At 38.5% G+C, this 16,217-nt stretch overlaps 1 protein-coding gene across 1 annotated transcript; it reads right to left on the bottom strand.

Moving 5' to 3' along the window:
* Positions 1-10,555: 10,555 nt before the first annotated feature.
* LOC131154950 (ABC transporter G family member 14) lies at positions 10,556-15,515 on the bottom strand. The gene is made up of 5 exons (XM_058107797.1): positions 15,196-15,515; positions 14,125-14,923; positions 13,423-13,611; positions 13,096-13,286; positions 10,556-11,435 (listed from the first exon to the last, which is right to left on the bottom strand). Exons 1-5 carry the CDS (start codon positions 15,292-15,294, stop codon positions 10,785-10,787), a joined length of 1,929 nt encoding a protein of 642 aa, XP_057963780.1. The 5' UTR covers positions 15,295-15,515; the 3' UTR covers positions 10,556-10,784.
* Between the last annotated feature and the right edge of the window lie 702 nt (positions 15,516-16,217).

Below are 16,217 nucleotides of genomic sequence, written 5' to 3'. Positions count from 1 at the left end.
CCAACTGGAATAAATAGGCTATATTTCACACCCTCAGACATAGAGGCAGACACTCTCACCCACGGTAATTAGCCGAGACATGGCATTTCACAAAACTTGGAACAATTTGGAACTCATGTTCCTATACCTCTCAACTTACGATAATTAGCCAATACGGCTATTTAACAAAACCTAGAACATTTTACATACAACAGTTCATTCGACACTTATTTGGTATACAACAAATCATATCGTTTTCAATTCGAAAATATAGTTTAATGCAAATATATGTATGACCGTCTCAGTATCACAATTTTATACAATATACGATTTTCCAACAAAAATAGAGATGATAATTGAAACCCCCCAAATTTTCCCAAAATAAAAACCCAAAAATTCCGTATTTTCACCTGATAGATTTTTCCAAATAAGTAGTCAAATCATACATACAATCGTAAACTACATGTTTACCGATTCTGATTGATATAAACAGAATCCCCTTACCTTAACCCGAAAATTAAAAAACGAACTCTACGGCTCCAAAATAGTGAACTGAGGTACCAAAACCTAAACAACAAACAACAATATTTCCTTACAATACTATTCTCCACAGATCTACCGAAATGAAAATGAAATTGGACCCTTACCTCGATTTTTGGTCAAAACTAGAAAGTCCTTGAAATGAATTTCTAATCTGCTATAAATGTAGAGATTCTCCTCCTCATCTACGTGGTAACGTCAGATCGTTGATTTCGGCAATAGACGACCTGAAATCCTAGAAAGAGAGAGTGTGTGTTTTCAAGTTCTAGAGAGAGAGAGAGAGAGAGAGAGAGAGAGAGAGAGAGAGAGAGAGAGAGAGGATTTAGATTTCTTAACCATGAAAAAATGGAAAATTCAACTTATAGACCTTTGACTCGGCCAGACTCATCGACGAGACGACGTCCTCGTCGATGGGCCACAAAAGGAAGTTCGTCGATGTTATGGTTGACTCATCGACGAGCCTGAGATTTCAGGATTTCCTAAAATCACTTGGCATCTCCTCGTTGATGAACCACTAAGACTTGTCGCCGAGCTGTACATGAGACTTCGTTGACGCCAAGGTGGACTCGTCGACGAGCCTGAGATTTTAGGATTTCCCAAAATCTCTCGACATCTCCTCGTCGACGAACGATTGATCTTCGTCACCGAGCTGCACAAGGGACTTCGTCGATGAGAAGGGAAGCCCTGTCGACGAGCCCGACTAATTTTTACCCTTTTTAATTTTCCTTCTCTTTTCTTATTTATTTAATACACCTACCTGGGGTCAGGTTCTTACAACCTCCCTTCCTTATAAAAATTTCATCCTCAAAATTTGTAATCTCTCATTTACCAATTCAACTACATACCCAACGCATACCCGACTCTAGAAAGAGCCTGAAGCCCCGTCCCAAATACATACGTACCCTTACTTATGGTGGAGGAACATAGTGGTTACATACATACCATCTCGGGAGCTCACAATATTACAAAACTCTCTCAGAGACTAACCACACATCATTACTATGATAACTGAATATTACATACATACCTATACCGATCCTGCTACCCAAGCTACTACTCAGAACATCTGTGGATATTTCCAGCGTATTTCCATCTCTAGCTCCCACTAAGCTTCCTCAACTGCGTGATTCTGCCACAGTACCTTCACTAATGGTATCTCCTTGGTACGCAGCATCTAAACTTTACGGTCTAGAATCTGAATAGGTATCTCCTTATACACCAAATCATCCCCAATTTCTAAGGATTCGTAACTAATCACATACGACGGATCCGGCACGTATCTCCTAAACATGGATATGTGAAACACATTGTGGATCCTCGAGAGTGCTGGGGGTAGTGCAATTCTGTAGGCCATTGGACCCACTCATTTCAGTACCTCAAATGGTCCAATATACCTCAAGCTCAGCTTGCCTTTCCTTCTGAATCTCATCACCCCTTTCATCGGAACAATTCTCAAAAATATCTTACTCCCAACCTCAAATTCCAACTCACAACAGTGAACATCCGCGTAACTCTTCTGCTGACTCTGAACTGATTTAATCCTATCCCTGATCAATTTGACATTCTAAAAATCCTGTTGTACGAGTTTGGGCCCCATTACCTGCCGTTCACTGACCTCATCCCAATATAGAGGAGACCGACACCTCCGCTCATACAATGCCTTGAATGGTGTCATCCCGATACTAGCCTGGAAGCTATTGTTATAAGAAAATTCCACTAACGGTAGAAACTGAATCTAACTATTGCCAAAATCTAACACACCAGCCTATAACATATCATCAAAGATCTGTATTATCCTCTTTGACTGCCCATCAATATGGGGGTGGAAAGTTGTACTGAAAGTCAGCTTCGTCTCTAGTGCTTTTTATAAGCTCTTCTATAATCAAGAAGTGAATCTCGGGTCTCGATCTGAAACAATGGACACCTGTACCCCGTGCATTCTAACTATCTCCTACATGTACAAATCTTAGCCTACTCAAAGAGTAGTTAACCTTCATCGGTATAAAGTGAGTAGATTTAGTTAACCTATCCACGATTACCCAGATGACATTCTGCCCGTGAAGTGCTGGTGGTAACCTAGTGACAAAGTCCATGGAGATGTGCTCCCATTTCCACTCCGGAATACTCAATGGCTTCAATGGCCCTACCAGCCTTTGATGTTCAGCTTTCACCTACTGACACGTTAGACATTGCTCCACGAACCGAGCAATCTCCCTTTTTATGCCACTCCACCAGAAAGATTCGCGCAAATCCACATCTTCGTACTACCCAGATGTACCATATAAAAAGAACGATGCCCCTCCCCCAGGATCATCCTGTTTATCCCCTTGTCGTTTGGAATAAATAGTCTGGTCCCAAACCTTAGCACACCTCCCTTGGAGATGTTAAAATTTGTAGCTAACCCTTGCTGCACTTTCTCTACAACCTCAACTAACTTCGCATCATTAGCCTGCACGACTTTAATCCTCTTAAATAAGGTCGGCTGGATCACCAAGTTAGCGATGAAAACCTGATGATTACCATCCACCAACTTCACACCAAGACTTTTCAGATCCTGTCTGATATAATGCATACATACTATTGCAGATACTAACGCATGCTCTGACTTCCGGCTTAACGCATCAGCTACCACGTTAGCCTTCCCCGAGTGATAGCTAATAGTGCAATCGTAGTCTTTGATCAGTTTGAGCCACCTTCTCTACCTTATGCTTAACTCCTTTTGTGTGAAAAATTATTTGAGGTTCTTGTGGTCCGTGAAGATCTCACATTGTTGATCATATAAGTAATGTCTCCAGATATTCAACGCATATACTACTGCCGCCAACTCCAGATTGTGCGTAGGGTAATTCTTCTCGTACACCTTGAGTTGTTGAGAAACATAAGCAATTACTTTCCCTTGTTGCATCAGCACACATCCAAACCCTTCAACGATGCGTCGCTGTAAATCATAAAACCATCATCAGCACACATCCCAATCAAATCTCACACTCTTCCTCGTCAACCGTGTTAGAGGGCCAGATAACTTAGAGAATCCCTCCATGAACCGCCGGTAATACCCAGCCAGTCCTAGGGAACTCCGAACATCCTGCACACTCTTCAGTTTCACCCAGTTAACCATTGCTTCTATCTTACCTGGATCAATTGAGATACCACCCTTCGACACGACATGGCCTAGAAACACGACCCGATTCAATTAAAATTCACATTTCTTCAGCTTAGCATACAACTTCTTCTCCTATAGAACCTGAAGTACCAACCTCAGATGGTTTCCATGCTCTTCCGAACTCTTAGAATATACCAGAATATCATCAATGAATACCACTACAAACTGATCCAGGTACTCATGGAAAACCTTGTTCGAAAAGACATGCATTCCCTGTAGCTGGTCAAACAGATCATCTATACAAGGCAACGAGTATCGGTTCTTCACTATTACTTTGTTGATCTCCCGGTAATCAATGCACATTCACATTGATTCATCCTTCTTCTTTACAAACAACACTAGAGCTCCCCAGGGTGAAACACTAGGTCAGATAAAGCCTTTTTCCAGTAGTTCCTGTAACTGCTCCTTCAACTCTCTAAGTTCAGTTGGAGCCATTTGGTATGGAGCTTTAGAAATCGATGCCTTGCCTGGCAGCAACTAAATAGCGAACTCCACCTCCTGATTAGGAAGTATACCAAGCAAGTCTTCTGGAAATACATCTAGAAATTCATTAACCACTCGGATATCTTCAAGTTTTAGATCATCCCAAGGTGGTTCCTTCACGCAAGCTAGGTACCCTTGACAACCGTCCATAAGTAACTTTCTCACCTATATAGCTAATAGAATTTGTGATGTCGAACACACACACGATCCTATGAACTCATACTTTTGCTCCACAGGAGGTCTGAACACTACTACTTTCTTACGATAATCAATCATCACATAACTAGAGAATAGCCGATCCATCCCCCGTATGACGTCAAATATGCACATGTCGTACACTACTAGGTTCACTGGTAGCAGCCTTCCTTGAATAACCACTGGACAATTTCCTAACATCGTACTACGTATCGTCACACTTCTAGTTGGTGTAGCCACAGACAACCACTCATCCATCACTTCGGTTTCAACCCCACACAGTTTCACAAAACTTGCAGATATAAAATAAAGGGTTGCTCCCAAATCAAATAAAACAACAACTCTATTCGAAAGCAATAACATGGTACTTGTGCTGCTTCTATGACAAATCCGTTCCAGTAGAAATGTCGGTGGTGGATAATGGAGTCCAGCAGTATTTTCTAATTTTCGATTAGGCGAAAATCAATCGAGAAATTGAAGGAAGTGGGAGAGAGAATGAAGATAAGAGACAGAGACGCTCAGAAGAAGGAGTGCAGCTTCTTCAGGAAATACACTCCGCCGGGGGGGTGGGGGGTGCGTAGATTCTTCAAGAAATGTCATTCCTAAAGGATCTTTTCCTTTACTAACTTATATGATAATAATCATAATAATAATAATAATAACCTTTAACGTATATGTATACATATATATTATATTATATTAATATATGATATTATAATATTTAATTAATAATAATTATTGATTTTAATTAATTATTTAAATAATTTAATTACTTAATTAATTACCTTATTTATTTATTTAAATCACTACATCCTCTTGTAATAATTATTTTTGGGGCGTTATAGAGAGAGTGTTTTCGAGTTCTAGAGAGAGAGAGAGAGAGAGAGAGAGAGAGAGAGAGAGAGAGAGAGAGGATTTAAATCTCTTGTACAAATTTTCTTGAATATTTTCTTGTAGATTGATTGACGGTTCAGGTCCTTGAATCATTGTTGTACCAAGCGAGGGTTATCGTTTGGAGGGGCACACTCTAGCCTAATTGAAGGAGGGATTGTAACAGCAGTGTTCAGCCTGGAAAGGAACTGATTTAGTGGAACCCTTTGGTGGTATTAGCTAAAGGAGAGGATGTAGGTTGGGGAAAAGTCGAATCTCGTAAAAAACTTGATGTTCTTCTCAACCCTACTCTTTTAATTTCTGCACTATATATATTCTTGTGTATGCTAAGTGCATGTTGCAGAATTTAAACACTGAATTCAAAGAAGACTCTTAATCTATAGAAAATATGTTTCAATTAACCATTTACGGAAACCCACCAGGGAGTACGTCGGTTAATTTGCGGAATTCTTAATTAAGAGAACGGAGTAAAAATCAATCCAAAACAGGGCTTGCATACAAATTACAGGGCTGTCAAAAAAAACTGAAAGCTTTCAAAGAGTTGCAAAAATCTTGATTGTTTAAGTGTTTGTGTTGGTTATCTTAAATCATTGTGTGGTTGATTGGATTGTTTAATTTTTCAACTAATTGCGGTTTTTAGTTGTTGATTGAGAATTGATTGATTAACTTAAGTTTTGCTGTGAGAACTAAACAAAAAATTTAAAAGGAACTTAAAATTTTTAAATAACCCAATTCACCCCCCCTCTTGGGAATATTATTCTACTTTCAACTTATATACATGGTTGGGCCCAAGACCCAATAAGTTTAAGCTTTTTAGTCAAGTTGGTGTTCACCTATGTGTCTTAAGCTCCCCTATGGACTCTTCTGGTCCTAACATTTGGGACATTTGACAAGTTTAGCAAAGTAGTTCTGCCTTTAGCTTCATATGATGTTACTATTACGACTTTATCTTTGTTGGGAAGCAAGAGACAGGCGCTCTTTGAGTGGTTTCCGTAAATGATGCCACTCAAAAGTAGAGAATTGAGTGAAATTGCAGATGCTAAGTTTTATTTCTGGACCCAAAAGCAATTTCAAGCAAGGATCTGAAAACTCTTTGATTTTTGGTGTAGCAAAGGCTTGAATTTAGAGGAATTATGTTGTAAATATACTGACTGAGATTAATATATTGGGAACTAGACTAGCTGATACTCCCATGGACCTGACATGTTGGGTTGATTTTGAAAATGAGCATCAATATGTGAAGTTAATTGGAAAGTTAATAAACCTAGATGCTCAGCATCAACATTTATTGTTTGATGTTAGAATTATTATACAAAGAATCAAACATTCCACCTGCTCAAAACTCATGATGCCAATGAATTTCCAGGCCTTGTAATGAAGGAATTAGTCTTTCTCCATTCTAGTTTGTGTTCTGACTGTGGAAACAGTCTTGCCGAGTAATGCCTTTTGATCTAATTATCTAATATGGGGCCTGGAAATGGCCTATTAAAATGTTTTTGTTGGGGATTGTTTGCTGAAGAGGACCCCATCACGATTTTGTTTCAACATTACGTGAAATATTGTTCTTTTTTGTACTTTATCGATTAAAATTTTTGTTTTTTATTGTCTGCCTCTCTTGAATAGATGATTTAGGACAACAGTTCACATAAATGTTGAGATCTTTGAAGATACAACCAAGATATTTTCCAACTTTGCAGTGATATTTCTTGAAGTTCAGGAAATTCTTGTTAGAGTGAAGTAATGTGAATGGTAATGGAACGGTGAAGCCTGAGTTGAGCCCTAAATGAATGGTTTGTTGATGATGAAAAGGGCTTCTTCGCATTTGAAAGACATTCACTATGAAGAAGCCTTTTCCATCACGTGAAATGTCAATTCTTTTTGTATTTTATCTCTTCTGAGGACTTTTATTAGTTTGTGAGTCTAATACTTCATATTAGACTTTCTGTTTTTTACCCAAGGTAATAGTGGTGGTGTGTTCTAGTTGCACTTCTGAAATATATTATTATCAAAGCATTCCTTTACTGATAATCTGGGTGAATGTTTCTGATTTTGGGGGCCGACCGTCTCTTTCTCATTTTTTGAGGCAATATGTGCAGTGGGTAAACAAACTTCGGAACTTAAATCACTTGTGTAATTCTTTTGGAATTGTTTCATCCCCTGTAAAATCCTCTTGATTTTTATTGTTCAAATTTCATTGTTTAAGGGTCGAGGATCACTTTTTTGTAATCACAAAGCTGCATTCCTTTCAACTTTAGTTGTTGAAGCCCATGATATCTGATTCTTACAAAGCAAAGCATGAGCCATTGGCTTTAAGTTTCTGGCATTATGCCAGGGATGTTGACGGCATCTTACAAGATACAATCAGGAGATTGGATTCCAGCTTCACGCAATATTTCTCGCAGTTTAGGAAATTCATGCAAATTGCAAGGGATTGAAATGAAGCAATGACAATGGTAATAGAATGGGGAAGCTTGAGTTGAACCCCAAATGGATAGTTTTGTTGACGAAAAAGGCCTCTTTCTCTATTGTTTCTCTCGAAGGTAGCATAGAACACCTGCATTATGTTTGGTTTTATATAAGCTAGTTTTTGGGATATTCCAACATATTGTCACGAGGTCAGGTGTTCAAACCCTCTTAAGCTCGTTTCCGCCCTGGACTCCTGAATTTACCCTCCCTTTGGAGTTGTAGGGTCAACTTCAAGGGGCGCAGGATTAGTCACGTGGACCGTAAAACGGACGCGTGGATACCCGGTGCGTAATCCAAAAAAAAAAAAAAAAAGTATGATCATTTAACCTCATCATTTGATGGATATTCATGATACTCAAGTAAAAATTTGAATTGATTTGACAAGTTTGGAGATAATTGTAGTTCGACTTTTGTGGTACTTTTATTTCCACTGCTTGTCAAATTTATTTTGACAACAGGCAAAAATAGATAGATTGAATATCCATATAGGAAATAGGTGATTTTCTGCTCTCTACATTGTGATCAGTTTTGCTGGTTCCCTTCAATTTTGTTATTTCTTATTTTTGATGTGTTCTCATTCTTTATAATCCGGTTGTTCTTTCCAACTTTGATTGTTCATTTGCCCTGTATAACATCCTCTTTGGTTTTATTTTTTGGTTGTCTTAAAATACTCCTGTACAAAATAATTCATACAGCCCAACTGCTTACTGCATTGTAACTTGTTAATAGCTGTCAGAACAATTCTAACTTACCTGATCACCTCCTGCTCAAAGGAATTTAAAACTATGACAATGCTTCTAGGATCAGAGGTTATTTTTTGCTCTAAAGAACTGAAAATCCTCTTGATCTTCTCCATGGATTGAAACTGGTTCTAGAATGCTCGTAATTGACATAGTGACAAAATATCAGAGTTGTATTCCTTTTTCAAGCTTATGTAGGCATCTTCTTAACCTTCATTTAATTAAACGAAAAGAAAGAGAGATGGTTATGGTAACTTTGTGAACTAATTTATTTATATATGCCATATTTGTTTAAGTCTCTTATTAGAGTAACCAAATCAATTGAAAATTGTTATCATAAAACATCGAATTGTTACATAAAAGACTGCTCTGATTACTTTTGAATTTGAAAGAGAGAAAAATTTCATGCTGGTGCTGTTTTCTCCATGGCTATGGACTATTTTCTCTGGAATCAAGGCATGTGGATCAAAAAGCTCGATTTACGGAAGAAGCAAATGGACCAATGAATTTGATTATTATTGAATCAAAGAATTTTTGTTCCTCACTTTAAGACTCAATTGTGAATTTGATTGCAAATGTGCATCCATGGATTTTGCTGAAAAAGTCCTGCTGTCTTTCGTTAAATAACACTGGGGTGTTTTAATAAGAATGAAAGTTAAATGGGCCCCTGAAGTATGTTTGCTACCATCAATGAAAATTATCTCAATCTGTGTTCTCAAATGGTCAAGGCTTGTTTGTTTTTGCATTCCTCTGTGTACGCTCAAATCACTTGTCAGTACTGGCCATTCCAGTGTTCCTTGATCATTCAAACAGCTTTATTTTCTTGTCTTAAAAGGATGAGTATGAAAATTTTCTTGTCTTTTCTATTAGTTCAAGCAGAGAAGTTTGGTGTGGCACTGTGGATGGTGCATTCTACTCAAGTTAAGTAGGAAATGACAAGGATTTTGGGTGTCATTTTCTTGCTTAGTGCATGGGCGTCCACCAAGCTTCATTGATCTTTAGTGTCTACACTACCACGTGGGTGACCTCCTCCCATCAGTTAGTGCCTTCAAAAATTTTTTCTGTGGATGATTTTGTCCATTAGGATTAGGGTTTGCCTTTTCTATGCTCTGATCTCTCCACTCTCTAGCCTTTAACCCAGCAAAAATTAATATGCATGCGCAGTTGCGCGCAAACATTATTTTTTTGGTGGGGGGGGGGAGATCAAGTCTCATCTTAGCAGAAATTATGCATACTTGACTAATACTAATAACTAGTAGATCACATTTTGATGAAGATATTAATTATTAATTTGTGGTGCACCTTTGTTCCTTTTTTCAATCATTACCTTAATCATTATTTTTCAAGTTGGCTGGGAGAAGAATCTCACATGATTGGCACAATGTTAGTGGGGTGCTCGTGGATGTCTCACAAGCCCCAAAAGCTCCATCTTGACCAGAAGATTAAATCAAACAGGTGGAATCCAAATCTCTCGCTCCCTATTTATTAAGAAAAATAGAATATTACCAAAAAAGAAACATAACGAAAAGCCTGTGCTCTGTCTTGTTTTTCTCTTTTTTATTATCACTATCATGTGCTCCCCCAGTTGTTTTTCTGATGAGTGCTGTCTTTCTTCTTGTTGATCAGGAAGCTATTAAATAAACGCAACGCTCGACTCTAGATGCCCCACGCGGATTCAGAATCTGGTTCTGCAGAAAAGTATAGTGGGCTTCAAAGTCAGCTTCTGCTGTTTGATCTCTCTCTCTCTCTCTCTCTCAAAAAAAAAAAAAAAAACGAATTGCACATTTTCCTCATTCTCATTTTCTCTTCTCCAATGCAATTTAGTCTGAAAAATTAGAAAATTCTTTCCCGGTGTGCTTTATGTTTTAGGCATTGCAGCCGAACCATTCAAGATCCACATTGGCGGATGTTCCAGTTTTTATTATTAATTTTTTGAAAAAAATGTGCATTGGGTCTATTACATGTCAACATCTTGGATCATGAAGTGATTGTAAGGTTTGGTGGTATTGCAGTATTGCTTCTATTAGCTGTTCAAATTATTGGCTTAAATGTAAATGTGTGTGTATTTCGCAAGTTTATTCCAGGATGTTGTGGGGTATTTTTGCAGAAAAATTGAACTTCTTCCAAATTCCAAGTTAGTATTGTCTATGCCATCAGCTAAAAGGTAGCACATCAAAATTCTGAACTGATTGCTCAGTTCAAAACCCGACATGATTTCCATCTAAAGCTAACATTATTACTCAATTGAAGAACCCAAAAATCCTAATACTCTTCCAAGTTTGAACTGCCTTCTTGGTGGAAATGTTCCTCGTTCTAGCCATCTAAAATCACCTCATCTGCACCCGGCACAATGCTAAGTATGCAACCAACCGATAGCCCACCAACATCAAGGCCATAATGCCCACATCCACCCACAAATGGTTTATCCCAACTGATCTGACACCCGGAAAATCAACAACCCGGCACATCACTCCCTTTGAGCACTCATAATAGTCATTCTCACTGTACTGAACTCCGAGAAGAAGCTTATAACAATAGTAGCTATAGCTCAAATACTTAAGCCAAACTATGAAGGGAGGGATCTGTTGAACGTAGTATCCCCCAGCTATGAGGAAGACTAGAGTTGTGACAGAAGCTAGAGTAGTGGCCTGTTTTATGTCCATAAGCATGGCACCGAATGCCAAGCCGAGGCTCTGCGCGACGAGGACATTGAAGAGTACAACGAGAAGGGAGAGTATGAATGTTGCGGGATCAGGTTTGAGCCCTCCCATCCAGTATATTATGATGACGAAGGCTGTTGGGAGTGCAAGCTCCAGAGGCAAGTCTCCGAAGGTCCTGGCCAGGAAGTAGGAGGAAAGGCGATACATCCCAGATGATCTTTCCTTCATCAACATTCTTCGTTCTTGTGGAAATGTGAAAACAGCATTGTAGAGTGGGTAGAAGCCCCAGAAAACAGAGAAGAAGAAGATCAAGGCAATCTGCATTTTGTTGGAGCAACAATTGGTTAGTATGTATGTATGTATGTATGTATGCATGCATGCATGCATGCATATATCTATGTACATAGTTTTTTTTTTTTTTTTGCCCCCTAGATGTTTGTTATGAAACTTTGAAATGTGGCGTACATTTGAATGATGTCAAAATCATATATGGGTTACTAGATGTCCAACTCCATATAGCCAGGACAAGGTAAAGTTTCCTAGGTACATTCCATGGTAGTCTGGTCTCAATGAAGGTACGCCATTTGGATAAAGCGGACACCACCATTTCGAATGGATGTCATTGTTTTGATTGTGACGTTTTTGTTAGAAACCAACTATATGCAAAAAAAAATTATCCATGTTTTTTTTTCCCCAAATATGATGTGATTAGATTTTTATTGCAGCTTATTTAACATTTTTATTTACATCATACTTAGCTATGACTAATGACGCGTGCATACCTCATGAATTATTTGATCAATCATAAGAGACACGTGTCGTGCCGTAAGCATAGAGTGGATGAACTTTTATACCTCCCTTAAAGAGAGAAATTTTGACCTATTTAGATAGCTCAATGATACATCTATGGTGTATCCAACTTTGCACCACACAATTAAATTGGTAGAGATTGAATTGAACTCAATCACATAGCTGTAGTTGAAGTCACACCATGAATCCTTGTCCTACAAATGAGGATGAGTAGGTTTTGTATTCAAAATCTCAAAGTTGCCTAAGGCTAGTTTTAAAAAATTGAAACCTAAAACTTACTAGTCAAATTAACTTTATTTGTTTTAAGATGGTTCCTAAATTTAATTTGTAGTTATAAAACTCATGATCAATTTCATGAACTAGTTATATTTACAAGTTCTAAATTTTGGGTTCACAAGTTTGAAATTCTTAAACTAAAACTTGTCAATACTTGCATTAAATTTTTTTTTTTAAAGTTCAAATATTTTTATCACATATAACTTGTCACAAGTTTCAAAGGCAAGTTTGAGAAATTCAGTTACAAGGTAGATTCTCTAAGGTTGGTTTTGTAGGTAGTAGATTTTGGAAAAATGTCAGAAATAAGAATCGATAATTTTGACTAATTTCTAGGTCTACGCAACTTGATTTCACTTCAATAATATGCCTTAGTTGGACCTAACACAATAGACTATCCCTCATTAAAAAAAAAAAAAAAATTAGAGATTTGAATTCCTAAACTTTTAATAAAGAAAAAAAATTATTTATCATATATCACCATATAATAAGTTTAAACGTTTAATTGCCATAGGTATTTATAGTTTTATATATATATATATATATATATATAATAATTAAAAATATAAAAAAATTAACTCAACCTTTAATAAATGTATATAAAATTAAATGAAAATGAATATCACTTAATCAATCTTCCCACAAAGTATGCAAAATCAATGAAAACAAAGCGTATAAAACTAAAAAATAAATAATAAAAAAAAAAAAATCTAAAGTAATCTAATCTGATCACTAATCCAGTGGATCATTGCTCAAGTCCCACTGTCCTATTAATGTCATTAAAACATTGCTTTTCAGTGGCTGTACCGTATGTCATGTAAAAGTTTAAAACCCCCCATATATATGTATATACAGAGAGAGAGAGAGAGAGAGGAGTATGATAAGAAATTCTCACCCGGTCTTCAATGTGGGATGTAGGGGTATGCCACCATAGAAGTCCACCAAGTACAGCAACGCTAATGACTTGGAAGATTCGTAGCTTGTTGAACGCTTCAAACCTACGCTCCCTCATTCCCCTCTGTATCAACACCTTGAACTGATGCCACCACCCTGTGCACCACTGCTCTCCCCATTGCCCTTCAATCCCTAAACATGCAACCACACGCCCACCTAATTAATTTTATATATACATGTATATAACCGCCCAGAATACTTTAGCTGAACAAAATTATAAGCAAATTAACAAAAGCAAATGTAAAAGTGAATATTAATGCTTTCTTACTTGCGTAAGCATCTTTTGTACTACAGTTATTGTAGCTACTGATCACATCAGAGCTGCAGAGCTCGGCCTTGAGCCTTGTTGATATGTTCTTCTCATAAGCGGACATTAGAGCTTTCTTCACTGACTTTTGCTCCTCTTCTGTGCTCTCGTTCTGGTTCGTCACTCCGTTCTTCGAATCCGGGCTGATCCCTGAAAATTTCAATTTTCATTCTCATGAAAAGTGGAATGTCCATTATTTCAAAGAATCAATTTTCCATATTTTGGCATACCCAGAAATTTCCTTCTTTTTTTTTTTTGTTCCTTTTTTTTGGGGGGGGGGGGGGGGTGGGGGGTGGGCGGGGAGGGGAGGGGGGAGGAGGAATTGGGATGATGACATTTGAAGTATGGCTAAGGGGAGAAACAAAAGTTTGTCACGTACAGTTAAAGGGGAGTTGTGTGTGGGTGGGGTAGTGCATGGGGTATCAAAATTATTCTTCTTTTATGCAAAGTTACAATCATCTAACCAAAGTACCACTTTGTGTAGGGCTACTCATATGATCTCTGTTTCATGTGAAAGAAAGGATCCATGGAGGAAATTAATCAAATTATATGAAGAGAGGACACCTGCTCCTGTCCCTCATTTGACGACTTTTTTCAGTTTAAATTTCTCAATGAAAGAAGAAAGACATAATAACTAATTCCGACAAAAGAAAGTATAATTACCGTTAGCAAGATCGAGTAAGAGATCAGCTGGATTGATGGTGATGGAGGTTGAGAAGCCAATGGAGGAGAAATACTCCATGGCAGTCGCTGCAGGGCCACAGTATACGGGGCTGCCCTCAGACAGCAACACTATCTTGTCAAACATGTGGTAGAGCCGGCTCGACGGCTGGTGTATGGTGGTGACGACGGTCCGGCCACCGCCTGCGAGCCGCTTCACCGTGGTCATGATCCGCTGAGCCGTGGTCGAGTCCAACCCGGATGTCGGTTCGTCCAGCAGAAGCAAGCTAGGGTTGATCAGCATTTCCTGGCCTATGCTCACCCTCTTCTTCTCCCCGCCCGACACCCCGCGAACGAGCGGTCCCCCGATCAGGCTGTTCCGGCACCGACTGAGGCCTAACTCTGCAATGACTCGCTCCACGTGCCGGGCCTTTTCGTCCTGGGTGAGGCTGTTGGGCAGTCGTAGGAAGGCGGTGAAGAGGAGTGTCTCAGTCACGGTGAGGTGCGGGTAGAGAACGTCGTCCTGGGTGACGAAGCCGGTTCGGCGTTTGATGGAACCGGAGAATGGGTGGCTGTTATAGGTGATCTTTCCGGAGAGCTTGCCGGAGAGGCGGCCAGCGAGGGCGGTGAGGAGGGTGGTTTTGCCGCTGCCGGAGGGGCCCAGCATGGCCAGTATCTCTCCGGGGCAGACCATGCCGGTTATCCCATTTAGTATTGGCTTCTCTTTGGTGGCGCTCCATGTAGTGCTGCCCCAGCACCCCCCCTTCTCCTCCAATTTCACCTTGTACACCACTTCCTCGAACTGCAAGGAATCAAAATATAAGAAAATCAGCACAAGAATGCCCCACACCATAATACTAGCCTGTTCCTTTTTTTTATTTTTTTTGATTAACCGAGGAAGTCTCCCCTTGATAACTAGCTAGCTAGGAAGATGATTACATTTAATATATGTTATGATGCATCTTTTAAATAATCGACGGTGCATATAAATATAAATATAAATATATATATATTAATATTTCAAAAAACTAGGTATATATAAACGGAAATATTTATTTTGAGAGAGAGAGAGACCCTCAAAGTTATGGGATACAAGCTGAGCTGTAGTATTGTTTGTGAAGAATTGGGCTGCGGGGGGTACGCAAGGACAGCCGGCTCGTTGGGCTCCGACATCTTTGGCGGGCGGCTGGCAGTTGCGATCGGTATTTATATGCTCTGATTTTGGTTTTATGCAGTTTAGGATGGACGCGGGTGTTATTGTCTAAGAACTGGGTGAGTGGCTACTTCCGGCGGCGGGGGCGGCGGCGGTGGTCGCGGCGGTAGTGGTGGTGGTGGCAGTAGTTGGGGGCAAAGAAGAAGTTAATGAATGAGGTGCTTCAAACTTGCCTCCGAGCTAGAAAAAACTGGGAGAGCACATAAATATATAAGGGGGAGGAAGGGATACGATTTGAGAATGTGTATACCCCACCACAGTGGGTCCCACAATTCCATCTTAAATTATTCCATCACTAACCTACTATTACTAATGTCTTCATCTTTGGTTTATTATCGATTGACCCTAAATAGCTCTCCAATTTTTTATTTTTTATCTCCCACTGTTACGATGCTTCTTCTTCCCTGTTCAGCATGATCTTTTTGCTGCCATGCTAGGTGTACAGTTTGCTCAGGCTGTGAAAAGATTAGGGTCTTTGTAGTTATGGAGAATAATTTTTATTTTTTGTTTATACTTTTAAATAATTATAAAAATATTAATTTTTAGTATTTAGGTTTTAATAAAAAAAAATAAGAAAAGAAAATTTTCCACTTTTTTCAGTACAAATTTGGAAAACAAAAAACTAGGTGACATTTTTTTTAAGTATTTGAAAAAATAGAAATAAAAAATAAAATTATTAAGGCATGTGGAGAATGTTTTTTAATTTTTAATTTTAGTTTTTCAAAGAATTACAATTTAACTTATTTTTTACTTTTTCATGCTAGATTTGTACAGCATTAAAAAAAAAGTGAAAAACAAAGAGTTTGTTTAGTCGTACAATTTAAAAAAAAAAAAAAATTATTCTAACTTTCAAAATAATTACAAAACATGCAACATACTTTTT

Source organism: Malania oleifera, chromosome 5 (assembly GCF_029873635.1).
Source record: "Malania oleifera isolate guangnan ecotype guangnan chromosome 5, ASM2987363v1, whole genome shotgun sequence".
Classification (NCBI taxonomy): Eukaryota; Viridiplantae; Streptophyta; class Magnoliopsida; order Santalales; family Ximeniaceae; genus Malania; species Malania oleifera.
The sequence above is the reverse complement of the archived record's forward strand: the minus strand, read 5'-3'. Positions and strand labels throughout refer to the sequence as shown.